At 43.6% G+C, this 26,208-nt stretch overlaps 2 protein-coding genes across 3 annotated transcripts in view; both read right to left on the bottom strand.

Moving 5' to 3' along the window:
- LOC307039121 (large ribosomal subunit protein eL22-like) overlaps positions 1-26,208 on the bottom strand; it is a 42,401-nt gene that overhangs the window by 1,235 nt on the left and 14,958 nt on the right. The window contains exons 2-4 of one of the 2 annotated variants that reach the window (XM_079680935.1): positions 7,235-7,395; positions 5,127-5,237; positions 4,829-4,953 (exon numbers count right to left, since the gene is read on the bottom strand). In XM_079680935.1, the coding sequence (XP_079537061.1) occupies positions 4,829-4,953; positions 5,127-5,237; positions 7,235-7,395 (397 nt within the window). Of the gene's footprint in view, positions 1-4,828; positions 4,954-5,126; positions 5,238-5,656; positions 5,705-7,234; positions 7,396-26,208 lie in introns of those variants that run through there. The other variant, XM_079680936.1, reaches the window with a different exon arrangement.
- On the bottom strand, positions 9,862-11,599 carry zpr1 (ZPR1 zinc finger). The gene has a single exon (XM_079680930.1). The coding sequence runs from the start codon at positions 11,436-11,438 to the stop codon at positions 10,104-10,106; it is 1,335 nt and encodes a 444-aa protein (XP_079537056.1). The 5' UTR covers positions 11,439-11,599; the 3' UTR covers positions 9,862-10,103.

Here is a 26,208-nt window from a genome sequence, read left to right as displayed (position 1 = left end):
TAACAGCATTGTGAAGAAGAGTCGCTTCCAGAATTTGGGGGAGCTTCAAAGACAGTGGACTGAAGCTGGAGTCCAGGTATCAAAAGTCACTGTTCACAGACGTGTCCGGGAAATGGGCTACAATAGCCGTATTCCCATGGTCAAGCCACTTCTGAACTCAAGACAACGGAAGAGGCGTCTGACTTGGGCTAAGGAAAAGAAGCACTGGACAGTTGCACAGTGGTCCAAAGTCCTCTTTTCAGACGAAAGCAAGTTTTGTATTTCATTTGGAAGTCAAGGCGCCAGAGTCTGGAGAAAGGCTGGAGAGGAGCAAAATCCAAGTTGCTTGAAATCCAGTGTGAAGTTCCCACAGTCAGCGATGGTTTGGGGAGCCATGTCAGCTGCTGGTGTTGGTCCACTGTGTTTCATCAAGCCCAGAGTAAATGCAGCTGTGTACCAAGAGATTTTAGAGCACTACATGCTTCCGTCTGCTGAAAAGCTCTATGGAGATGAGGAATTCATTTTCCAGCATGATCTGGCACCTGCCCACAGTGCCAAAACCACCAGTAACTGGTGTACTGACCATGGCATTACTGTCCTCGATTGGCCTGCAAATTCCCCTGATCTGAACCCCATAGAGAATATGTGGGGTATTGTGAAGAAGAAGCTGAAAGACACCAGACCCAACAATGCTAATGAGCTAAAGGCCGCTATTGAAGCATCCTGGGCATCCATAACACCTCAGCAATGCCACAGGCTGATTGCCTCCATGCCACGCCGCATTGATGCAGTAATCCGTGCAAAAGGATTCCCAACCAAGTACTGAGTGCATTAATGGACATTTTCAAATGTTTGATTGTGTTTTGCTGTTATAAATCTTTTTTTTTTACTTGGTCTGAGGAACTATTCTAATTTTTTGAGATAGGATTTTTGAGTTTTCTTAAGCTGTATGCCATAATCAGCAATATTAAAATAATGAAAGGCTTGCAATATTTCAGTTGATTTGTAATGAATCCAGAATGTATGACATTTTTTTTTTTTTTTTAATTGCATTACAGAAAATAAAGAACTTTATCACAATATTCTAATTTTCTGAGACAGTCCTGTATGTATATAAACAAAATATATAAATAATCAATTCTACTTGACTATTTTGATGGAAAAACACAATTATCAAGGTAAGTTCAGATATTATCTTTGGATTTTGTTGAAGTGACTTTAAATATCCCATTTCCAAAGGGTAAACTAAAAAAGGTAAACGGCTTCTGTAAAAACAGAAGCTGCCCTTACAAAGTATGTACTGTTGCATACAGTGTGTAACAATAAGGACATAATACTTCATTATAACAGTGCACCTTGAACCTCTTCCACCTATACATCCCCTGCACAAAGGACTGAGCCATTACAGCGAGAAAATACTGAATGATTGTTGCAGGGTGCTACCAAATGAAGGACATCTTGGCATATTGCGTTAGTAAGGTAGTATATGAATTGGATCGCACAAGTGATTAAATGCCTACAAATGTGTTAAAACCACTATTACTCTATTAATGCTTTTCTAAACTGCATTTTCAATATTATTTCAGAATGTTATTTCTTGTATGCAAGAATGAGTTTTATTTTCCATTTTAAAAAGCCTTCTTTGGACAGAAGTCGTAACATACTAGTTTACATGTATGAAACTATTCCAAATGCATGTGTCCATATTCATATAAATAAAGTAACTGAAAAAACATTGATCAGAATAGATGCTTATATTTATGGAAGACCATTTTAAGCAATTTAATCCAACTGAAAATCTGGTTATACCATCTTCGTTTCATTCGTGGTAAAAGCAAAAATGCAGTTGAGGATGATATACCTTTTAAATTATTTTCAACTCAGTTCTTAACTCGTGGCATGTGGACTGACAAATGGCCGACAACAGTTTTCATTTATGGTAAACCCTAAACCTTTTAAAACCCCATTTGAGAATCGGCCAGAGTGACCGGTGACCACTCATATTTAGCGGGTGTATTACTAATATCAAAGAACAGATAATGATAATTAATACATGTATTTGGGTTCTACTCAGTCGCCGGTTACACAAATGTCATTGAAACATTTATATTCAATGAATTTCATTAGGATTTTGCAGTCTCCTCTCGTTCAAAGATTACTGCACTGAGAGATTCTAATGACCAAACCGCTGACGGCCCGTCCACACACAGGGCATGAAAATAATCTTGAAAAATCTTGATGCTGGGCGTGTCTGAAGCTTGGCGATTTTTTGCGAGCAACGCGACCAACAACCAATCACATGAATCTCCCGCCCCCGACATACAAAGCAATAACAATGTTACAACGAAGTAAACTGGATATAAACTCCCCAAACAGGCGAAAACCTACCAGTTTCACCCACTGTCTCTGCCACCTCACTCCATGCCTGGTTCCTCCGGTTTGTATCCCGCTAAATATTTCTGGTCGTAAAGAACCGGGTGATTTGCTACCGTAATTTCTCGTTTGGAATATGAGGAAATGAACTGCGGTCTGGCTGTCCCAGCTTGCACGCGGTTTGATTGGCTAGCGCTTGTACTGGCGGGATTTGCATAAACGGGATTTGATTGGCTGATGCCAGCTTCAAAAGCATCGGGAGCATCAAAAGTTGAACATTGCTCAACTTTTGATGCTCACGATGCTTGCAAAGCCATGCTCCGCTCCCCACAATGCAGTTTGGCGAAGATTAAAAATCTTCTACGTCACCCCATTCAAGTGAATGGGCAAAGCTTTGAAAGATTTTTTTCATGCCTGTGTGTGGACGGGTTGTCAGGGAGACTAGTACTAACACATCTGCAAATTAGACATATGGGTTTTTGTCACATGGAATATTTTCTGCCTGGGTAGAATCACCCTCTTTAAGAACAGTGGTTCCCATCATGCAGGGCGGGACCCCAAGGAGAGCCCAGAGTTATAAAAGGGGAGCACCCTGGGACTAGACATTTTCTTTGTTTGTTCACAGGGAGTTGGTTACCCGTTATGTTTGTGCAAAAGCGTCATGAGAACATATTTTGAAAGCAATGGATGCTGCGACACAGCAAGATGCATGCTGCAGTGCCATTTTAATGCATTCACATTAAAGTGTGTCATTTAAGTTTTTAATAAGATATGACACACTAAAGTTGCCATGATGAATTCATTATGGACAAGCCCTATAGAATCTGCAAGCAAGGGAAGCGTCTAGATATGCGTTTATGTAAGTACACTGAACAAAAATATAAACGCAACACTTTTGTTTTTGCTCCCATTTTTCATGAGATGAACTCAAAGATCTAAAACATTTTCTAAATACACAAAATAACCATTTCTCTCAAATATTGTTCACAAATCGGAAAAAAATCTGTGATAGTGAGCACTTCTCCTTTGCCGAGATAATCCATCCCACCTCACAGGTGTGGCATATCAAGATGCTGATTAGGCAGCATGATTATTGCACAGGTGTGCCTTAGGCTGGCCACAATAAAAGGCCACTCTGAAACTTGCATTTTTGCTTTATTGGGGGGGTCTGAGGGGGTCCGAAAACCAGTCAGTATCTGGTGTGAGGGTTAGGATTAGGGTTAGGGTAATGTTGTGAATCGAGTGGCCTGTGTTCATCGTCCATAACACACGCCTGCCCATACCATAACCCCACCACCATAGGCCACTCGATTCACAACATTACCCTTACCCTAACCCTCACACCAGATACTGATGGTGTTTTTAATACCAGCGGTAACCGGCCAAGCGCCGGGCAAAAAACAATCTTCAAATAAAGGAAAGTCACCTGAGGAGTTAAAGGAGAGTGACAGGGAGCATTAGAAGAAGAGGGAGAGAACGTTTCAGCCAGCTTGATCGATGGAGTTGGCTTCTAGTGGTGCAGTGTCGCGTCCTAAAACCCTTTTATAATCTATCGATTAGATTTATGATTTGAAAATTATAAAAGTAGGGTCGACATGTGGATATTATCCAGCTGAACAAAACGTGCATTTATCAAACAGGTTTGTTTTCCACAGACCTTATTTCCAGTTATTTTCCAAAACCCTTTTGAGAAATCCCATTGCTTTTTGTCGAGGAAACCAGCAGCTTATACTTCCTGGTTTTAGGACACGTCACTGCACCTCTCAATATGATGCCAATATAAACAAAGTCTTCTGTCGGCTCTATACATCAATGCCGACCTATGCTGACAAGTAAGTGAAGAGTAGAAAATATAAAAGGTATTGGCTTTAGGGAAATGTCCCAGCAGTTTAGGAGAATGAAGGTTCTAATCTAATCTATTACATAGCCATTACATTTCTAACTCCTAATGACAGGAAGGCAGAAAGCGCATTATACAAATAATAATACTCATAATAATAGCTGACATTTTTTAACAATGACCACAATATCATTATTTTTAATAAACCAAATATGAACAATTGAGGAAATGAGGAAGAACTGATGATTCAAATGTTGTAGTCGAGTAGTAATGTAGTTAGTGCATTAATTACTATTGCAACAAATGTGTTCATTTTCTTCATTATAAGTCGATTTTTTTTGGACGAATGCTCCGGGCCAGTGGTTACAATGGTGGGGCCAGTGATAATACAATTCCACCGGCCCAGAGGGCCAGTGGCATTTTACCCTTAATGTCTACCCCTGAAATGTTTTAGACCTTTGAGTTCATCTCATGAAAAATGGGAGCAAAAACAAAAGTGTTGCATTCATATTTTTGTTCAGTGTATATGGATATGCGTGATGGAGGGTGGAAATATAGAAGTGAGGCTCCATAGAAAAGGTTTGATAACTGCTGTTTAAGAGCATGACCATATAATTGCTGCATGGTGTTTTGTACCTCTTTGAGAAGGGAACTTCGGAGTTCACTGCAATTTTACTCTTGCTCCTTTCGATGGACACCACTCCACCGCCAAGGTTTCCAGCTTTGCCGTTAACCTTGATGCGCTCCTGCAGGAACTGCTCCTGCAAGTGTACAGAGAAAAAAGCAAGCCATACACAGCAAGGGTTGGTACACAAAACTTGACAGAACTGATTATGACAGCAGTGTTTGGCACAAAGTGTTGTGTGTATCTGACAGCTGTTGCACTCTGTAAAATGGACAATATGCATTTTTATGTCTGAACTGTTGTACTCACAAAGTTGGCAGCGTCCATAATGCCATCCTCAACAGGATGAGTGCAGTCCAGGGTGAACTTCAGGATCTGCTTCTTCCTCTTCCCACCTGTCTTCCTAACAACCTGCTTTTTCTATCACAGGAAAAGAGAGGGTTACTTAAACTCACAAACAGACAACATGGCATATGAACCTTTAAAAAACACCCAAATGGCAAATTATATTATAACGTTCCCTTTTGTCAACATAGTCTTATACGTGATTGCCATCATGTTCCCATGTCTGTAAATGAAACAGTATGAGTTAAATTCCTCAACATTTTGTATTACCCATAAAGCTTAACTACCGATGTTTCAAAGCTAGCTGCCGTTAGCATTAAACAGTTAGCCCAACGTGGCTTTAGCCTAACACCGTAAACAAAGCCACAATAAGAGGCTAAAACATCCCTGGCTCCTGTATTGATGTACAATAATTTGATATACTTCACCGAGTGCAAAAAACAAGTTAAAATAGATCGTCTGTATACAGTTTATTTGGACGTTTTATTACTCACAATCGGGGCCATGGCTCACGCATTCAGCAAAAAGGAAGGAGCAAAGGCTAGGCAGGCGCTATAATACCCGACCGCATCATCGATCGCATCGATTTATCTGAGATCGATTTAGCATAGTCTTGTTTAACATTTACAGTGCTATATTTTAAAATGTAACATACGTAAATGCTAATAATGCTCAAATGCATATGTTTTTTAAAACAAGAAACGTTGTTTATACCTCGGGGGCATTGATGAGGCACAAACGGTTGAAAGAGGTCAGACTTTATCTTATTATCAACTTCTGCTAGGTAGTTTTTCAACTAAGTTAACGTAAAAAATGTTTGCTGAGCTTGTTTTTGACTAACTTTTTAAGTAGAAATATTACATGTATTTTTTTATAACTGATATCAAACAGTCAAGACTGGTATGGCTTTTTGTACGTCACAATGTTGACAGTTAACAGGGAAGGTGTTCAGCACTTCAGATAAATACATAAAAATAGTTTTTCAACTGACCATGGAAGTCAGCTGAAAATAAATTAGGAAGAATACATTTCAAGATATGTGGAGACAAGGTTTCCCATATAAATGAATAATAGTTAATTAATTTAATTGAGCAGTTGTTTCAAATACATATTTATTTCCCCGAATGATTACCACTAATATATGCACTTATTTACACTAACCCTCCAAGAAAATGTGGTTTGTTGGAAATTATTATGAAAGTTATGAACTTTTTCTCACATTTTTGTTGTTAAATTAGAATTGAAACTTATTTTGTTCTTAAATTATGTAATTGGTCTCATGCAACATAACAAAAACTAAGCTTAAATGAGAAATACTTTTTCTAAAAAGTTGTTTCCAAAACTCAAAGAAGGAATGAAACATAATGCTTCAGTGATAGCCTACATTAAAAGTAATCTTCTTTCAATGTTGCAGCAGATTACAATATTTGCAACGGTTTATTTTCCACACCTCCCGACCGGTCACCCTGCCTTTGAGTTCAAGAGGTAACAACAGAGTGACAGTAGAAATAGGACAACTGTATTTTTCATCTCCATGGCACTGCATTATTAAATGTCCCTTATGCACTTTGGCCACACTGGGGGCTGGCACGAGGTGTGTGCTGCCAGCTGCCTGGCGGAGGGACCACTATTGAAGAGTTTCTACATCGCTCTCATTCCTGCTGGGGATAGCTGATAGCACAACTGAAAGGCAAGACAGTGGCTCTGTCTGCTTTCTGTTACTAGCCTTCTGCATTTACAATAGCATTTGTTTTCTGGTTATAATGTTGCTGCTGACAATGTATTTGATGTTATTTATAAGCCGCCTTTGGATTGTGTGTTGTCACTGAAGCCCCGGCACTCGTTACACATCTGACAAGGTAAGCAACAAAGAAATAAAGATTGTTTATGCTTATTAATATCTGACTATCATCATGAAAGTGTTGCATATTGCAGTCATCTTAGCCTCACTTTTATTAACAGAAATAATTGGACCATACCGTACATTAAAGCTTGGTTTTAAAACTTTTCTCTCACAGTTTGTCATCATTGGCATGCTCTGTTTGCAGATGGCAGGAGAAATATTCACCAACCTGGATAACCTCTTTAATGTGGATTGTGCCAATGTCCACCCCCTGGTGTGTCACATGTGCCACGAGCAGTACCGGTCCCCGTGTTTGTTGGACTGCTACCACATCTTCTGTGCCCGCTGCCTGCGAGGCCGGATCAATGACAACCGCCTCAGCTGCCCCCTCTGTGGGTAAGAGATAGCACTGTGAGGTGGATCAGAACCAATTTAGGCAGCGTATATTATCAGTGTACAAAGCAATGGAAAACCAAACAAGTTTTTATACAAACTTACCAAGGAAATATTTGTTGAAAATTCATCAAAATTATGAACGTTTTAATCATGTTTCTGAACAAAAAAACAAACCTTGATTGGTGTGTTTTGGTGTACGTAGGATATCTGAATCTGGATATCACAATTCTGCTACTTAATCATACAAATATAATAATATTGAAATGCCAGGTAATGAGCAGGTTATCTAACAAACATGATTAAGATGATTAAATTAGCGTTAAAACACAATATTGCCCTTTGAATCCCCATGTTGTGTGAACATTCCCATTTCCCTCAGAGGCCCCAGTTTTGCTGCAAGGGATTTGTTCCACATAAGTTGATTAGTATGTTGGTTGGGTTCGAGATTTGAGGGGAATCCCATTGGTTCCAGGGAGCATCAAGTCCCTCTGGTTTGGTTTCAGGGGGCAGCACAGGGACCCGGTGCTGGCCCAGTCTGGGCAGGGCAGGCTGGAGTGGCTGGAGCAGCTGCTCTCTCATTTTGTCCCCAGCACTCAACAAGGCCAGCAAGTTCCTCTAACACCAGTCACCAAGCATACTGCTATTTGGCACCAGCTTAGCGCAATCAAAACTGGTCACATGATTCCAATCTATTTCCCCTATTAAGGAATGAATCGTGATTACCTTCAGGTCTGTCTGTGCATATAATACAGGGAATAACAGTGATGTGTTGTATAGAGAAAAGGAGCTGTATTGCATTGAGTATAACAGGGGTCTTTTCTATTTCGTCAGATACAATTCGACCCAGATTTTGAGATTGCTCCTGCGTGGATGCAGACAATTAAACAGCGATGATGAGATTTGATTTCACTGCATTTCAACTGCTTTTGTCATGTGCCTTAGTTTGTTTTATTGATTGGATGATGCTTTTGTTATCCCAGAAGGAATTTGCTTTTCAGTGTGGGCATGGCATTTTACATGCACCAAAAAAAAGCATACATTCAAAATATGTTATAACTAAAGGGGAAAGCCAGCACATAGCAGACACCCACAGTAACCTGCATGTCATTAGGAATTACCATTGTATATTACAGTGACAACTGCTTGTTGAGCAGCTCGTGTGATCTGATTCTGCTCTGCCAGGTCTATATCAGGTCTATATCAACCTCCTCTTAAAATAGGCTTTCTGTTGAGGCTATATGAATTCATCATCATCATCCAAATTGTACCCACTAGCCTATGAGCTAGTTGTTTGTAATAATTAAATAGAAATACAATTACATATTATAGCTGAACCTGAGGCAACTTCTACTGTTTGATATGAACCTGTGTTGAGGCAGATAAGCTGCTGTAAGTAATACCAACAGCATTGGTTTTATTCATAGCACAAGAACAAATATGAATCCAGGCAATCACATATTTTCAGTGTAAATAACCCTGTGGGCTCAGGCTGCTGCTGAAAGGGGGGGGGCTGTTAGCAGGCTGCTATTTCCACCAGTAGCCTGCTAACAGCTGCTCACTCAAGAACCGTAATCTAGGAATGCACTACTCTGCTAGTGGAACACAATAGATCCCCGTTGCTATGAAAACGAGATTGAACATGCACAGCAGACAGGGGCAGGAAACATTAGCATCACAGCAACTGAATCAGAATGAGGAAAACAGCATTATGGGTAAATCAAACAGGCCTGTGCTGTTGTTAATGCGTCAGACGCTGGTCGCTGCATCTGCCGGTGTAATCCTGTTCTACCTGACATCACATGTTTAACACATTGTTTAACCATTTAGGGAAAGGATTAGCTTAAAAAAATAGGATTGGTGAAGATTTAATTTAATTTAAAAAATGTGTCATTTTATAAAAGATTAGTTGGTGACTATTTTGATATTCAATTGACCATTTTAGTCAAAACTTGAACTCTCAAATGTTAAGGTTTGATTATTATCATTTGTATTAGGCTTTTAGATTTATGGGTGGACAAAATCAAATTAATGATATTTGAATATGCCATTTTGGGCTTTTGGAAAACATACTATTTACTATCTTCTGACAACATGATTAACTAATAAAGGACGTCATTTTTAGTTGCAGCCCTAATCTATAAATAAAATGGTGTAAAATGTCAAGTTAAATCTGTGAAAATGCACCCAGTCTAATCAAAGAATAAATCCTGGCTCTCCCTCAGATCCATTACACAGATCAGTGCACATCTGACAATAAGAAATGTTCCATCTCTTAATATGTGCAAATGCAAACAGCAGAGTATTCATTTAGATAACAATTTATTTCGATAATGTCATGCCTTACAGGTATAGGAAATATGAATTTGTCGCACAGTAGTTCTATTGAGAGCAAAATAAATATTTGGAGAGATAAGAGTGCCATCTTCTGGAATGTCACAAGAATGCAATAAAGATGTAAGCTAAAGGATGTATTTTTAATAAAAGCAGCATTCATGTTTTTACAAATCATGTTACTTTATTTTATTTTCACTGTACATTTAGAACTTAGAACAGGTTATTATACTAATGGAAACAACCATTCACCCAGTATTAAACTTAAGATGTATGAAAATGGAAGGAAATATGGAGCGATACGATTATGGCTGGGGTTTCTTTTTGATGACATCAGGCTTATTCAGTCCTTTTCAGGGGATGCTGGCAGTTCAATTTTCATCTTCGTATCCCTCCGTCTTCATGTCGTTTAGTCCGAGGTCTTCATTCTGCTCAAAGGTGCGGGTGTACTTCTCTATGGTGATGTCAGGGTCTGGGTCGGGGGCGTACACGTTCTGCATGTAGCTGTTCCCTGTGGGGTCGTCCAGGATGAAGTGGATGTTCATTTCTCCAGCTATTATTTTGTCAATCTTCTCCCCAAACGCTTGCAGCTTCTCAAGCCGATCTGATGAGCTACTGTCGCCACAGATGAAGGGGTTTTTGGAGACGATCAGATCTTTGATGTCTTTCAGAAGCCCCTCCAGAGTTGTGAACTTCCCCCCCACGGCCGCCATCCCCAGCTCAAACTCCAGCTCGGGGATGCTGAGGGAGCACGTCTCGGACTTGAGCACGTCTCGGGTCATGTCTGAGGGGTCGGTGACGTGCAGGGTGATCTTGGTGCCCATCGCCTCCGTGGCTCCACCTGATTTCACCTCGTTGGTCCTGTGGCTACAGCTGTCGCAGTTAGTGGCCATGATGATGACCTCCTTGAAGTGAGGGATCTCCACGATCTTCATGTTGGTCCTGGCTGGAGCGTTGCATTCAGGGCAGTTGGTGTTAAACCCGAGAACCTCATCTTTCATGGTTTCTATATCGTTACCGGCTGGTTCTTCCTCCAGGTCATCATCAGCCCTCAACCCCAGCTGCATGTCCTGCTGCATCGTCCTGGTGAACTTGGTCACAGTGAGCGCCTCATCCTTCTGGGGGGCACGTGGGTTTTCAATAAAGCTGTTTCCAGATGGATCCTCAATCACCAGAGTGAATTCGCTCTCCACTTCTTTTAACTTGTGCAGTTTCAGGATGAATTCCTCTATTTTGTCAGCCACCTCGGGGTAATTAGCTCGCCTGAGAGTTTGGTCCTGCTGCAGCCCTGCAGCTGCTCGGTCTATAAGACCCTCAATGGTGGTAAGAGCCCCTTTCTGGGTGAAGGGAGGGATTTCAAAGTCCAGATCTGGGATCCTGGTGGTGGCACCGTCAGATTTCACCACTTCCCTGTCCAGGTCCTGCTTTGTTTTGACTTTGAGGGTGTAGCAGACGCCCTGGTCCTGGATCCGGCCTGCAGACTGGATCTCTGTGTTCGACCAGCTGCAGTTGTCGCAGTTGAAAGAGCTCACGATGACTTCTTTAAAAAAGGGTATTTTGGTGAGCAGTAAACGTGTCATACCGTTTAAGTGGCAGTTCATACACATGCTCTCAATCTCCGTGATGTCGTCTCCGTCGGCGCTGATATCCCTGAACAGGTTCTCACCTCCGACACCTCGCACATTGTCCTCGGTAATAACAGACATTCTTCACGCTGAATATGTTTCCCTCGGGGTAGAAACTGTTTCCTCGCAGTTACTCCCTCGTTCAGTTGTTTATCTTGTTGGAAGCTTCTAGATGACGCACACGCACGTTAGAAAGATTCAACAGACTCTTCCGCATTTTCTTCTTCTAGGGTGGCGGTATCCATCAAGATCACTGCTGCCCCCTAAGGTTTTATACGGTACTGCACGTAGGGCAATCAAACGGGTGTTTACAACTATTTTAGGGATTCATATTATATATTGCACTGCATAATGCCTTTGGTCTACATTTTAGATTTTTTTTAAATATACTGCGATCAAATCATGAATCAGTACAACCACAAAATGCCCATGTATTATTATTAATATTATCACGTGTATTATTGTAATTTCTATTATTATGATTTGTATTATTTTAGTAAACCAAATGTTAGGAACAGGTTAAGGAAAACAAAGTATTACTTAATGTTCCCCCATATACAAGTACATACATAAACACACATTTATGTACAATAATATTGACATGTGTGTATAGACATGCACTTTCCTATTGTAGCTAGTTTTTTTTAATTTATTTTATTTTAATCTTTACAATTCCTACATATTTGAAATGTTAATTTGAACTTGCCTTTCAAAATGCAACATACACACATTTCTGTGGGGGGGGGGGGTTTCTGAAGAATTTCAATGAATTTTTTTCACCGGAGTTGGGTTAGGATTTTTGTTTAAATTGTTTTAATTGGTACTGCTACTAGTTTCTTTTTTTTTACTCAGCCTGGAAAGTATTTGAATTGTCGGATTACTCAGTAACATTGCATTTTTTTTACATAGCCTATTTATTTCACAAATTGTAGGTCTGTTGTTGCATTGTGAGTTTTTTTCTCCGAACTCTACACCTGTGGTTACAAAGTTTTTTATTCTTAATTGTTGTTGTAGGGGATGTGGATGGAAAAGGAGAAGAAGTGGTTGCTTGTTACTTATTTTTCACTTATTTCTGATCAATCTGTGTTAATAATTTCTGGCAACCTCAACATGTGGAACAACACGTATATTAACTTTCGAATTCAGTGGTAACTTTCGTGATTTTCTGTATAAATGTCTGTTTCTGCAACAGATACCCATCCATTTTGAAAGGGAACAGCTCCCTGCCTCCAGAGGACCGTCTGCTGAAGTTTCTGGTCGACAACAATGCGGAATCTGAGGAGAAGGTGCAGTGTGCCAACTGCGACCAGGAGAGTGACAAAAAGGTACAAAATGACGGACAGAACCACATCAATATATATATATTTTTTAGGTGAAGGTCACTCAATAGTTGGCCAGCATTTTAAAACAAACATTTGTCCGTCCAAAGTTTTAGTAACTTGATAACATCATCAATAAAAACCTTGAGTTTCAGGCTTGCAAGGCATACAAATAAATAAAAATAAAAACTAGTACGAAACACTGGCAATTTAAACACAGGCTGCTCTTTAATTCTTAATTAAAATTATACACATGTTAAAACTAGTTTATGTTTGTAATCAAATATTGCCTTGTGTTACTTTAAACAGAACACAAAGTATACAATTAAAAAGGACGTTAGCATCTCTCAACTGTTTTTGGGAATCATATTTCTTTCCCCTTTTTTCTCTCCAAACAGGATGCAGAGATGATGTACTACTGTAACACCTGCAGCCAGCCACTTTGCAGCACCTGCAGGGAGTTGACTCACAAAGCCAAAATGTTTTCCCACCATGAGATTGTTTCCCTGGCCAAACGCTCCAGAGCCAAACACAGGAAGTGCTGTGAGTGCCACCTGTACATCGTAGTTTGTATTCTGAAACCTCTTGCATTTGTATTGCACAAACATGCTCAGTGGAAAAAGAGAATATTGAATAGTCCTCACACTCTTGCAGGCTCAGGTTAAGTCTTTGTCTCCACAGCTCTCCACGAGGAGCCCTACATCCTGTTCTCTACAGAGAACAAGTCCATGCTTTGCATCAAGTGCTTCAGAGACATGCAAGTGTGAGTCACATTTCATAAGATCTTCTTTTCTTCCCTCCCATCTCTCTTCATGTATCTTCTATTCTCTTATTTTCCCCTCTCTTGTCTTCTCTTCTAGTCTCTGTTTTTCATTAGATCATTCCTATTTCTTTCTTCTCTCGCATGGTGTCATGAGGGTTAAGGTTATATTTTCTTCTCTTCTGTTATGTTATCTTTGCTTCCCTTCCCCTCCTCTCTCTCCTCCACATTAAATGAGATGTTGTTTGTTTACCACAGGGAGAGCCGGACTCACTGCATTGATATTGAAACAGCGTACGTGCAGGGCTGTGAAATGTTGGACCAGGCTGTGCTGGTGAGAGTCCTGTCCGTCTGTCTGTACACCTGTCTGTACACCTGCCTGTCTGCCTGTCTGTCTGTCTGTTTGTCTGTCTGTCTGTTTGTCTGTCTGTCTGCACACCTGTCTTTCTGTCTGTATGTCTGTCTGTCTGTCTGTCTGTCTGTCTGTCTGTCTGTCTGTCTGTCTGTACACCTGTCTGTCTGTCTGTCTGTCTGTTTGTCTGTCTGTCTATACACCTGTCTTTCTGTCTGTCTGTCTGTCTATCTGTCTGTACACCTGTCTTTCTGTCTGTCTGTCTGTCTGTACACCTGCCTGTCTGTCTGTCTGCCTGTCTGTATGTCTGTCTGTTTGTCTGTCTGTCTGTACACCTGTCTGTCTGTCTGTCTGTCTGTACACCTGCCTGTCTGTCTGTCTGTACACCTGTTTTCTGTCTGTCTGTCTGTCTGTCTGTCTGTCTGTCTGTACACCTGTCTGTACACCTGCCTGTATGGCTGTATGTCTGTCTGTCTGTCTGTCTGTACACCTGTCTGTCTGTCTGTTTGTCTGTCTGTCTGTACACCTGTCTTTCTGTCTGTCTGTCTGTCTGTCTGTACACCTGTCTTTCTGTCTGTCTGTCTGTCTGTACACCTGTCTGTACACCTGCCTGTCTGTCTGTCTGTCTGTCTGTCTGTCTGTCTGTCTGTACACCTGCCTGTCTGTCTGTCTGTATGTCTGTTTGTCTGTCTGTCTGTACACCTGTGTTTCTGTCTGTCTGTTTGTCTGTCTTTCTGTCTGTACACCTGTCTTTATGTCTGTCTGTCTGTCTGTCTGTTTGTCTGTCTCTCTGTACACCTGTCTTTCTGTCTGTCTGTCTGTCTGTCTGTCTGTCTGTCTGTCTGTCTGTACACCTGTCTGTCTTTCTGTCTGTCTGTACACCTGTCTGTCTGTCTGTCTGTACGTCTGTACGTCGGTCTGTACACCTGTCTGTACACCTGCCTGTCTGTCTGTCTGTCTTTCTGTCTGTACACCTGTCTTTCTGTCTGTCTGTCTGTCTGTCTGTCTGTCTGTCTGTCTGTCTGTCTGTACACTTGCCTGTCTGTCTGTCTGTCTGTTTGTCTGTCGGTCTGTATGTCGGTCTGTACACCTGTCTGTACACCTGCCTGTCTGTCTGTCTGTCTGTCTGTCTTTCTGTCTGTACACCTGCCTGTATGTATGTCTGTCTGTCTGTCTGTCTGTCTGTATGTCTGTATGTCTGTTTGTCTGTCTGTCTGTACACCTGTCTTTCTGTCTGTCTGTCTGTCTGTCTGTACACCTGTCTGTACACCTTTCTGTCTGTCTGTCTGTCTGTCTGTACACCTGTCTGTACACCTGCCTGTATGTCTGTCTGTCTGTACACCTGTCTGTCTGTCTGTCTGTCTGTCTGTCTGTCTGTCTGTACACCTGTCTGTACACCTGTCTGTACACATGTCTGTCTGTCTGTCTGTACACCTGTCTATCTGTCTGTCTGTCTGTCTGTCTGTCTGTTGCATAATCAATTAGAAGAGGGAAAGAAAGACATTTTGTTTTTACAAAGACTTTCATTAAGGTGACGCTTTTGCCCAAGTGACTTACAATAAGTGCAATATTCGATTAAAAAACAAACTCGGAACAACAAGAAACCGGCAAGATCATACAATTTTAAAGCCTTTTAAGTGCTAGTGCATGTGTTGCAACCATACAGTCTATGGTTGCAACTAAACTGTGTTAACCACAACTCCCAGAATGCAAATGGCCCTCAATTAAACCTAAATATCTGCTCAAAGCTTTTATCAGGGATTTTCTAGTGATGCTGGCTGTCCCAACAACACTAACTGAAGCTCAAAAGGAATAGCTTAAAGTCAAGTTTAACCCCAGCACACTTTATGACAGTTTACACATATATGCATACTGTATACATAAACAAACACTTTATCCACAAGTCTTTAATAGAAATATGTATATAAATCCAACTTACATTCACTGTAATTAGCTTTTAATAGCCTCATCAATGCTTGCATGTTTCTATTAAAGTTTTGTTAAAGACTCAAATGTTTGCCAGTGCAGGAGCATACGTGTTTTCATTGAGTGACCCCCCTCCTCCTTCTGCAGGTGGTGAAGGAGCTGCAGACTTCAGCCAGAGAGGCCATCATTCTGCTGAGAGCCATGATAGGAGAAGTTTGTCTGAACGTGGAGGAAGAAGAGAGTGCGATCTGTTCTCTGTTCAACAGCTTACAGGTTATATAATCATCCTGGTGATAGATTACATTGCATTTAGCTGACGCTTTTATCCAAAGCGACTTACAATAAGTGCATTCGACCAAGAAGATACAAACTTGAAGAAAACAGAATCATATAAGTACATCAGGTTTCATAGAGCTAAAACATTTCAAGTGCCACTCTACTGGCTTTAGATAAGCCAGTCCTTTATTAGTATAAGTGCTTTGTTAGTAATTCTATCGCTCGAAGTGGAGTCGAAAGAGATGAGTTTTCAGTCTGCGCCGGAAGATGTGCAAGCTTTCTGCTGTCCTGATTTCAATGGGGAGCTCATTCACACCATTTTGGAGCCAGGAGAGCAAACCCACATGCTTTTGCTGATGGAAACTTGGGTCCCCCTCGCAGTGCGGGTGCAGCGAGCTGTTTGGCCGATGCAGAGCGGAGTGCACGTGCTGGGGTGTACAGTTTAACCATGTCCTGGATGTAGGAAGGGCCAGATCCATTCGCAGCATGGTACGCAAGTACCAGTACCTTGAAAGGGATTCTAGCAGTTACTGGAAGCCATTGAAGGGAGAGGAGGAGCAGTGAGGTGTGGGAACATTTTGGAAGGTTGAAGACCAGACTTGATCAATTGTTTCTTTTTCCCCTAGTTACTTAATCAAGAGAGGAACTCCTGCAACCACATATTTATTTAAATGGACAATGTTGTGATACCAGGTCGAATCCTCACTATGTTTCTTCAATCTGTTTATTTTTCCCTCATCAAGTTACACTCAATCCCCATAAAGGCAAAGTAAATATAGGGTTTTACAAAATGTAATCTGGAGTCCAACAAGTGACAGCCAGGGCAAAACCAAGCGATGAGGTGGAATAATCAAAATGTCAATTTAAAAGAGGCACTGTTATGCTCTTTGGGGTTTTCCCTTCCCTGTAGTGTTCTAGAGGTTTGTGTGCATGTAGCAAAGGCTAAAATACCAAAGGTCCCTCCAGAGAGAGTTTCTCTCCCACAAATATGTTGTTATGTTATATTATTATATAATGTATAGTATATTTTGGATCTTTATCTCAGAATCAGAGGCATCGGACTGCCTCTTGGTAAGCAAGGTTATTAGATGTAATTAGTTTATAAAGAGTACATGAACATTACAGATTTCTGAAGTCAAAGTTAAAAATGAGATTCTAACACTGTCTAACCTCAGTCAAATATGAATGAGCAGGAAGTTGCTCAATGTGAGTTCATTAACACAGCTTGGCCACTGGAGGTCTCTGTTTACCTATTTGTTAGATATTAGTGTCTTTTTTTCATATTGAACATTCAGAGAGTGCAGACACCATGGATTGTACACAATTTCCCCCCGCAATTTTGAAAATTCATTAAGTGTTAGAGAGCTCAAGGCCATTCTCACAGCAGTGTAAGTCATAAAAGGCTCGTTTTTTTTCCTCACCTGACAGGAAAAACTGGCAGAGAGGAAGAAGATTCTCCTGAAAGCAGCTCAGAGGTAACATAGAAATTCATAAAGATGAACAGTTCTTGTATGAAAGTGTTATATTGTTGCCTCAAAGCTTATTATAAGTGTAATCATATTTACCTGTGAATCCTGCTGTCACAAGGCCACTTAGTTGTTCCATTGTATCATGCTGCATTGTACTCAGGGGAAGAATAGCATGTTTCCTCCTTATCACACTCCTTTCAAAACACATTTTCCTGGGTTGTATTCATATTAGAAATTCTACATAAAGAAAGAAAAACCGTGAGAAGAATCATCTCGTTGTAATGGGCACAGCAAATGTACATAACACCAAAAATAATAACAAGATAAATTAAATAAAATATATCATATGTAACAGAAAACAAAGAAAAATAGTGCATGAAAATGGATCAGTCATTCATAGACTATAGAAAAGTATAATGGCACAATTGATAAAGTTATGAAGCATCGTAATCCTTTATAGAGACAGACATTTTCATCTCAACAAAGCATTACTGAATCAATCCACCTTAATATTACCATGTGCCTGGATCCAATCAATGAAGATGGGGCCAATTGAACATTACTTGTAAACAAGTCAACATTATGTATGTTTTTATAATCTTTCTCAAGCCCATAATGTCAACAACTTCTGCAGGAAAACTTAGATGGGCTTTCTTCCACTTTAAATACAAACCAAGCACGTTTAGCACCTCCTTTCTGAAATGTGTGTTTGTTGCATCCGCCATTAGTGTTCCGTGAACATTAACAACACAATATATTGTCCTGAGAATAGGATCATAACTTGTTCTTCATTCATGGCAGCTTGCCACGATCTTACTTGCTTGCTCGTGCAGAAATCAAACTATAAAGTGATATCGATTTAAGAAATGGGTTTGGATGATGACAGCCTCCCAAATCATTAATTAAGCATTAACTCCGGCCACGAACATAATTACAAATTTAACAACATCCCTACTGTGATAATTTAAGATTGATTTAATGTCAGCCTAGGTTTGCAACTAAGTAGTCTCTAAAATCAAATTATTGCACATCAGTCACTTTTTATGTAAGATTAATGATATAGCACTAAAATATGAGTATAAAACATAACGGATATAAAATGTCTTATCTCTTTCTCCACACCCTGCAAACTCACATCTCCAAAGGGAAAAATCTGAATGAGTGTTATATCTGAGCACTTTTTCTACTTGAGCGCCCGCTCCATGCGTACGTTTGTGATTGAACGAGAACAGCTTTGTGCATGTGAGTGTGTATCTGCTTGCGCTCTGTGGGGATCTTTAATGAGATTTTTCGTGCCCTCCATCTCTCTTTCTCTCTCGTCTGCCTGGAAGCCGTCCAGCGGCTGGGTTCCCGGAAGAGTGTTAGGGGCTATTTATGTCTGTGTGTGTGGGTCTGCTCTGTGCATGTGTGTGTTTGTTACACAGAGAGAAGACCGATAGATTAGCGTCTGAAAATATGTAGTATGTTGTGTGTGGTTGCAGATCCTGAGCTGGGTCCTCTGAGTGTTTCAGCATGTGGAGGTGTAGTGTTACATGTGTGTATGTTTGTGTGTGTTGCAGTCAGCACGAGGAGAAGGAGAAAGCACTAAAGGAGCAGCTCTCACACCTTACTGCCCTCCTGCCAACCCTGCAGGTAGAGCAAAAACAATGGCATGTTAAATCTGAGGGGTCACATGTGATTAATGCGTTAGGGAAGAAGAAAAAACAAAGTCCTGATACACACGGGATTGTGTTTAGCTTTTGGACTTTTCTTTAACTTGATTTATAATTGATATCCATAGTGCCTCATTACCTTTGCGCCTGGAGCAGGTAGTTCAATTTAACCATTTGTGAAGTTTATCGGGGAAATCGCTCATGACATGGAGCCAAACCAGACACGTTTTTTGTAAAGACTCACAAGTCAAACTGATGCTTTCATCTTAAAGGTGGGGTATGTAATTCATTTCAGAAACACTTTTTGTTATATTCCATGGAATGCTCTTAACATCCCGATAGCAATGAATATATTAAATGCTTTGACAATAAATCTATAAAAAAAATGTCATCTGTGGAAGTCGTAGCACTATAAAAAGCACGACCAATCCTTTTAGCCGGCCCGACTAAAATAACTGGATGGCCTACCTGCCTGTCAGCCTTCCATCTGTGCACAAACTTATCTCGTGCCCTCATTGTTCTTGTGCGCGTTTGTGTGTGTTGGAGGAGGGGCTCTGTAAGGAAGTGGCAGATTTTTTCCGGTTATGAATTTTCAAATTCTAGCGCACTCGAGCTGGTTTCTCCAAAATTACCTACCCCACCTTAAGTCATTTGTTTTATTTTGTATCAACTAATCAATCAAATTGTATTTATATGGCACTTTTCATCCAATCAAGGTGACACAAAGTGTTCACAATCCAAAACACAACACAGGTATAGGTTTAAAAACACAGCCCCACCTAGTGTCAGCAGAAAGTATTAAAAATAATGATTACAAAAAAATGCAAAAAAATAATATATATATAAAATATATTTTAAGATCATGTTTAATCATCTGATTCATCTGTACATTGCTGTTTTAGTCTGTGTTCTTCTAATTAGTGTCTACAGTGTGTGCCTATTGAGCTGTTTAGAGCCATGTGGGACAAAACCCGATCATGCCCTCCCTCTCACTGTCTAAGTGAACGGTGACTGTAAAAACTACACTGTGCATGCTCAGAGTATATATAGTCCTAATTAATGTGTGTGGCAAAAAAAATAATGACCATAGGGGCAGTGAGCTGCCATCCCCACCATACGTCATCTCACATAATTCAGAGCTGATTGGCTGTAAGGAAGTGTGCCGCGAAAAGTGTGGTGTGTGAAGAGGAAGAGAGAGACGCGTTCCAAAACCAGGAAGTAAGCTGCGCATGGGTTTTCTCCACAAATAGCAATGAGTTCTCATTCGTAACACTCCGTTCGATGTCTCACTATGGGATGCGCCTCATCGCGGAGCAAACAGAAGCATCAATCTCATTACGCCAATCCTGATTGGCTGGTGATCTTGACGTCAGCGTCAGGGAATCTACCCCCTATAAGTAGCTTGCGCTACGCCGCATGCATCATTCAAACACCTCTTCTCGCTTTAGAGCACATCTCTATTGGTAGCCGGACTAGCTCACACAGTCCACAGACGTAACCAAGCTATCCAAGCTAACTTCGGTCGACGGGCGCTCGCCGGCTACATTTATATATACTTCTGCAAGAAGACTGTTAATACTAACACACCAGTTAGTGTTGCAATCTACCTCGCTGTTTATTTCTTCGGAATTAAAGGTAAGGTTTTGATTTTTCAAGCTGGTAACACACCTGTTACTAGCTTGCCTTTCCTCACTACCGACACCAAGGTAGCGGGGACGTTTTTTTCTTTTTCTCTCTCACACCAGAGGAGGGGAAGATAAAAAGGGTATTAATACACCAGTTAATATTCTTTGAGAATAAAATTCTACACCGTCGATTTTTTCTCCGGATTAACGACAGGTGGGCAAGGATTTTTTCTCAGCAACGTACCTGTTACGAGCGGGTCCTCTCCACGCCTTCACCACGGCGAACGAGATGGACGCTTCTCTCCCTCACACCAGAGGAGTCAGGGACTCGGAGGCTCGGCTCTGCGGCTGCGGGTTGAAGATATCAGGCACAGACTCACACCAGGTCTGCTCGTCCTGCCTCGGGCTGGAACACGCCCAGGAGGCTATCGACAACCCTGGCTCGTGCGGGCATTGTACCCGCTTCACCATCAAGAGCCTCCGCCGACGGCTAGCACGCCAAGCTAGCTTGTCGGGACAGGACCCCCTCATGTCCGCTGTTTCGCCGGCCGGCAATCAAGACATGGGGGCGTCCGCCGCGGTGATTGAGCCCCGCGCTGTGTCAGGCTGGGGCTCAATAACAGCGGCAGCTGCTGAACCAGAGCCCCGCGCCGTGTCAGGCTGGGACCCGGTGGCGGCAACAGCCGCGAGAGCGGAGCCCCGCGCTGTGTCAAGCTGGGGCTCCCAACTGGATCTCACCATGGTCTCGCCCGCGGATGATGTCCTGGAGTTGGACTACATGGAGGACGAAGAGGATACCTCTGAGTTCCTCCTGTCCGACTCGGATGAGCAAGACGATGATGTCTTCGTGTCATCAGCTAAGGCTGTAAAGCCGGGAGCGATGGCTGCTCTCCCGGGCGATAGCGCACCAGCTTCGGCCTGTCTGATCATGGACCTGCAGGCCGTGTGTCAACGTGCCGCGTCCAGGCTGGACATCCCATGGCCTGAAATGGCCAAGGAGACCTCCAGGTCTCGCTACGAGGGAAAGACTTTGCCCCGCGCAGCGAGGACAAAGAGGCAGCTCCTTCCAGTCTTCCCGGATATGCTGGATGAGGTGTCGGTCTCGTGGAGAGACCGCCCCTTCAGTAATAAGGCCCCAATCCAGGGTGCCTCCTCCCTGGACTGTGACGGTATGGAGAGGCTCGGCCTGCTCCGCATGCCGCCCATGGAACCGCTGGTGGCAGCCCACCTCCAACCGAGGCTGGCTCTGACACCAAGCAGGAACCCCACGCTACCGGTGAAGGCAGACCGGTTCCAGTCAGCGATGACGGAACGGGCCTATAAAGCCGCAGCGTTGTCCGCCAGGGCACTCAATGTCTCCTCACTGCTGACCGCCTTACAGGCGGAGCTCTGCGAGGACCTATCGAGCAAACCTGGGCCGGCTGTATGGGACGAGATCGCAGCGATCACGGACATTTGCCTCCGTGTGCAGCGCTGTGCAGTCCAGGCCACGGACAAAGTCATGGGCATAATGGTGGTACAGGAGAGAGCCAGGTGGCTCAACCTGACCAACCTCCCAGACCGGGAAAAGGAGGATGTTCTTGACATGCCTATCGTTCCCGAGGGTATTTTCGGCTCCGCTTTAGTCTCGATGCAGCGGAGATGTGAGTCGAAAAAGAAGGAAGACGAGGCCCTGCACCTCTGTCTCCCCCGAAGGGTCCAGCCGCTACCTGCGACGGTCTCGCGGCAGTCCTTCACCCAAGTTACCTCACGTTCTGCCCGGTTCAAGGTACCGAGGCAGCAGAGGCCACAGCCCGCCCCGAGTCCCCAGCCCAGGCAGGAGACGAGGACGAGCTGGCCAAGGAAATCTCCGGTTTCGGCAGCTGCTGTTCAGGCACAGCCGACTCAGATTTTCGTTCACCAGTCGAGGAAAAAGAAGCGGGCGGCCTGACAGTCTCCTCTCCTCTCCTCGGTGACAGAGCTGGAAGTTCCCTGTTCCCCAGCTCCAGATGTGTTTTCGGGGTGCCACCAGGCCTCCATCTTCCCGCCGCCTCGAGTGATGCCGCAACGCCATCCTCAAGTTCGCGCCAGAAGGGAAACAGACTTAATACCAGAGACAGCGAGTTCTGCAATCTGCCTAAGTTACAAAAACACATGTCACAATTGTTGTTGTTTTCAAATAAACCATTTTTCACTGTCGCATCCAGGCTTCAAGCCGAGGGCGCAGTCCAAAAAAATGAAAAGAAAGACAATAAAAACAATAAACAGTCTGTCGCCTGTCCCTCTTTTGAGAGCAGCTACGGCCTCTCTCAAAAGGCGGATAATAGACGGGTTTGTGAAGGTACCACCGCCATGCGCATGCGCAGTGACGACTGGGGTTATAGAGCCGCTACTGTCACGCGCATGCGCAGTGCCGGCTGGGGTTGTGAAGGCACCACCGTCACGCGCATGCGCAGTCTCGGTGGGGATTGTCGAAATGGGGTACCATCGTATTCAGACACTAGAGGGCCCCATAACACAACAAATAGAGACTCAGAGGGTAAGAGACGTGACATCTCCGCTGGCTCTAAGGAGCAAACAGTGGGAGATGCTCAAAGCGTCTGCTTGGGTTTTCAAGACAGTAACACGGGGCTACAGACTCCAATTCGCTGTCACCCCCCCTCGCTTCTCGGGCGTTCTGTATTCACAAGCCCGAGGAGAGTCAGCCCATATTCCGGAGAGAGAGATTCTCTCACTTCTAGAAAAGAAGGCTATATCTATAATACCCGCCGAGCAGAGTCAGAGCGGCTTTTATTCCAAGTATTTCCTCGTTCCCAAACGGGGAGGGGACGGAATTCGGCCAATACTAGATTTGAGGGCTCTGAACAAATATCTAAAAAGATACAAATTCAGAATGCTCACTCACACATCTCTGCTGCGTCTCGTGCGACAAAACGACTGGTTTACATCAGTCGACCTGAAAGATGCGTATTTCCACATCCCAGTATATTACCCACACAGGAAATATCTGAGGTTCGCATTTCAGGGGATCTGTTACGAATACAGAGTACTTCCCTTCGGTCTGTCTCTCAGTCCAAGAGTGTTTGTAGGATGTACGGAAGCCGCGATGGCCCCGTTAAGACAACAGGGTATTCGCCTGGCAACCTACCTAGACGACTGGCTGCTTCTCGCACAGTCGGAACAGGAGGCTATTATGCAGACAAATGTCCTCGTAAAGCACCTGCTCAACCTGGGTTTCATAATAAACACAGAAAAGAGCATGTTGTGCCCGGCACAGACTGTACTCTTCCTGGGTTTACACCTGAACTCGGTGCCCTTTACAGCCCGCCTGTCAGCGGAAAGAGTGAAAGCTTTCAGAGCTTGCCTCGCTCATTTCCAGCTGTGCAAACATGTTCTTTTCAGATAATGCCTGCGGTTACTGGGGCTCATGGCGTCAGCCATCCTGGTCGTACGACTGGGACGGTTACACATGAGGTAGCTTCAGCGCTGGGTAGCCGCTCTAAAACTAAACCCCGTGCGTCATGGAGCGCGGAGAGTAATGGTTACTGTGAAATGCGTAATGGCACTGCGCCACTGGCTGCACCTGACTTTTCTGGTACGGGGCGTGCCTATGGGTGCTGTCCTTTCACGGAAGGTGGTCACCACAGACGCATGTCTGACAGGCTGGGGAGGTATTTACGAAGGTCGTCCGGTGAGTGGTCTCTGGAGCAGAGACCTCCAGCGGTCGCACATAAATTACCTGGAGCTTTTAGCGGTGTTCCTCACCCTAAAACGCTTTCTGCCTTTTCTCAGAGGACACCATGTCCTCGTGAGGACGGACAATACGACCACAATATCGTATATAAAACGACAAGGGGGTTTGCGCTCTCTCCAGTTACACATGCTGGCACGCAAGCTGATCTTGTGGAGCTGCGGCCGTCTCCTCTCTCTGAGAGCGACGCACGTACCGGGTGTGATGAACCTTGGGGCAGACCTGCTGTCCAGAGGTGTACCACTGTATGCAGACTGGACTCTACATCCAATGGTTGTGAGCCAGCTGTGGGTGCGTTACGGCCGAGCCGCGGTAGATCTGTTCGCATCAAAAGAAAATGCTCACTGTCAGCTTTTCTTTTCAATGCGCGATCAAAACGCACCATTAGGCGTGGACGCGCTCGCGCACATTTGGCCTCCGGTCCTCCTGTACGCGTTTCCACCCCTGGCGCTGATACCCCCAACTCTAGCCAGAGTGAGGGAACGGCGACACACAATGATCCTGATAGCTCCGCACTGGCCTGCAATGTACTGGCTGGCGGAGATATATCAGCTGCTGTGCGGTCAGCCGTGGCAGCTCCCCCTACGCAGAGACATACTGTCTTAGGCGGGGGGGACGATCTTTCACCCACACCCGGAGCGCATGGCCCTATGGGCCTGGCCCGTGAGTGGTATAATCTGAATGCAGTGGGTCTCCCGCAGAAGGTGATAAACACTATTCAGAGTGCGAGAGCTTCCTCCACTAGGTCTCTTTATGACTGTAAGTGGAGGGTGTTTGAGGACTGGTGCCTTCAAAAAGGGCACACCTCTTTTCAATGCCTTGTGGGAGTGATTTTATCATTTCTACAGGACCTAATTGATAAACACAGAGCTTTCTCCACGATCAAAATCTACCTGGCTGCTATTGCTGCATGCCATGTGGGTTTTGAGGGTAAGACGGCCGGCCAACATCCTCTGGTCTGCCGTTTTATGAAGGGAGCTCGCAGGCTCCTTCCTGTTTCCAGGTCACTGGTGCCCTTATGGGACTTGACAGTGGTTTTAGATGGGCTCACTCAAGCCCCATTTGAACCCCTGGAAGAAGCTGACATGAAGCACCTGTCACTCAAGACAGTGCTGTTACTGGCCCTGGCATCCGCCAAGCGAGTCAGTGACATTCATGCGCTATCTGTACATCCTTCGTGCACTCAGTTCGCCCGAGGGTTAACGAGAGTGTTGCTGAAGCCCAACCCTGCCTTTATACCTAAGGTGGTTGGTTCATGTACCCCCATTGACATTGAGTCATTTCCTCCGCCGCTGTGTCTCTCCGGGGAACAGCAGCCGAATTTGCTATGTCCAGTCCGTGCTTTACGCACTTATATGGACAGATCAAAAGAGTTTCGTCATAATGACCAACTATTTGTGTCCTGGGCTAACCCTCAGAAGGGCAAGCCTGTTACTAAGCAACGGCTCTCTCACTGGATTGTGGAGGCAATTGCTTTGGCTTACACGAGTCAGGGTCTGCAGGCACCTTCGGGTTTGCGTGCTCATTCGACTCGTGGTCTGGCTACATCCTGGGCTTTGTTCAGGGGTGTTTCCATCCAAGACATTTGTGCAGCGGCGAGCTGGTCCTCGCCGCTCACTTTTGTCCGCTTTTACAGATTAGACGTCTCTTCTCCCAGTGTGGCCCATGCAGTGCTGGGCCCCCTGCTGAGTTAGAGCTCTAACTGTTAAATTCTGGTTGGGTTTGGTGATTTTCGAGATAAG

The sequence above is a fragment of the Notothenia rossii genome, assembly GCF_949606895.1.
Source record: "Notothenia rossii genome assembly, chromosome: 5".
Lineage (NCBI taxonomy): Eukaryota > Metazoa > Chordata > Actinopteri > Perciformes > Nototheniidae > Notothenia > Notothenia rossii.
Note: the sequence above shows the minus strand (reverse complement) of the source record. Positions and strands in the feature narration are given on the sequence as shown.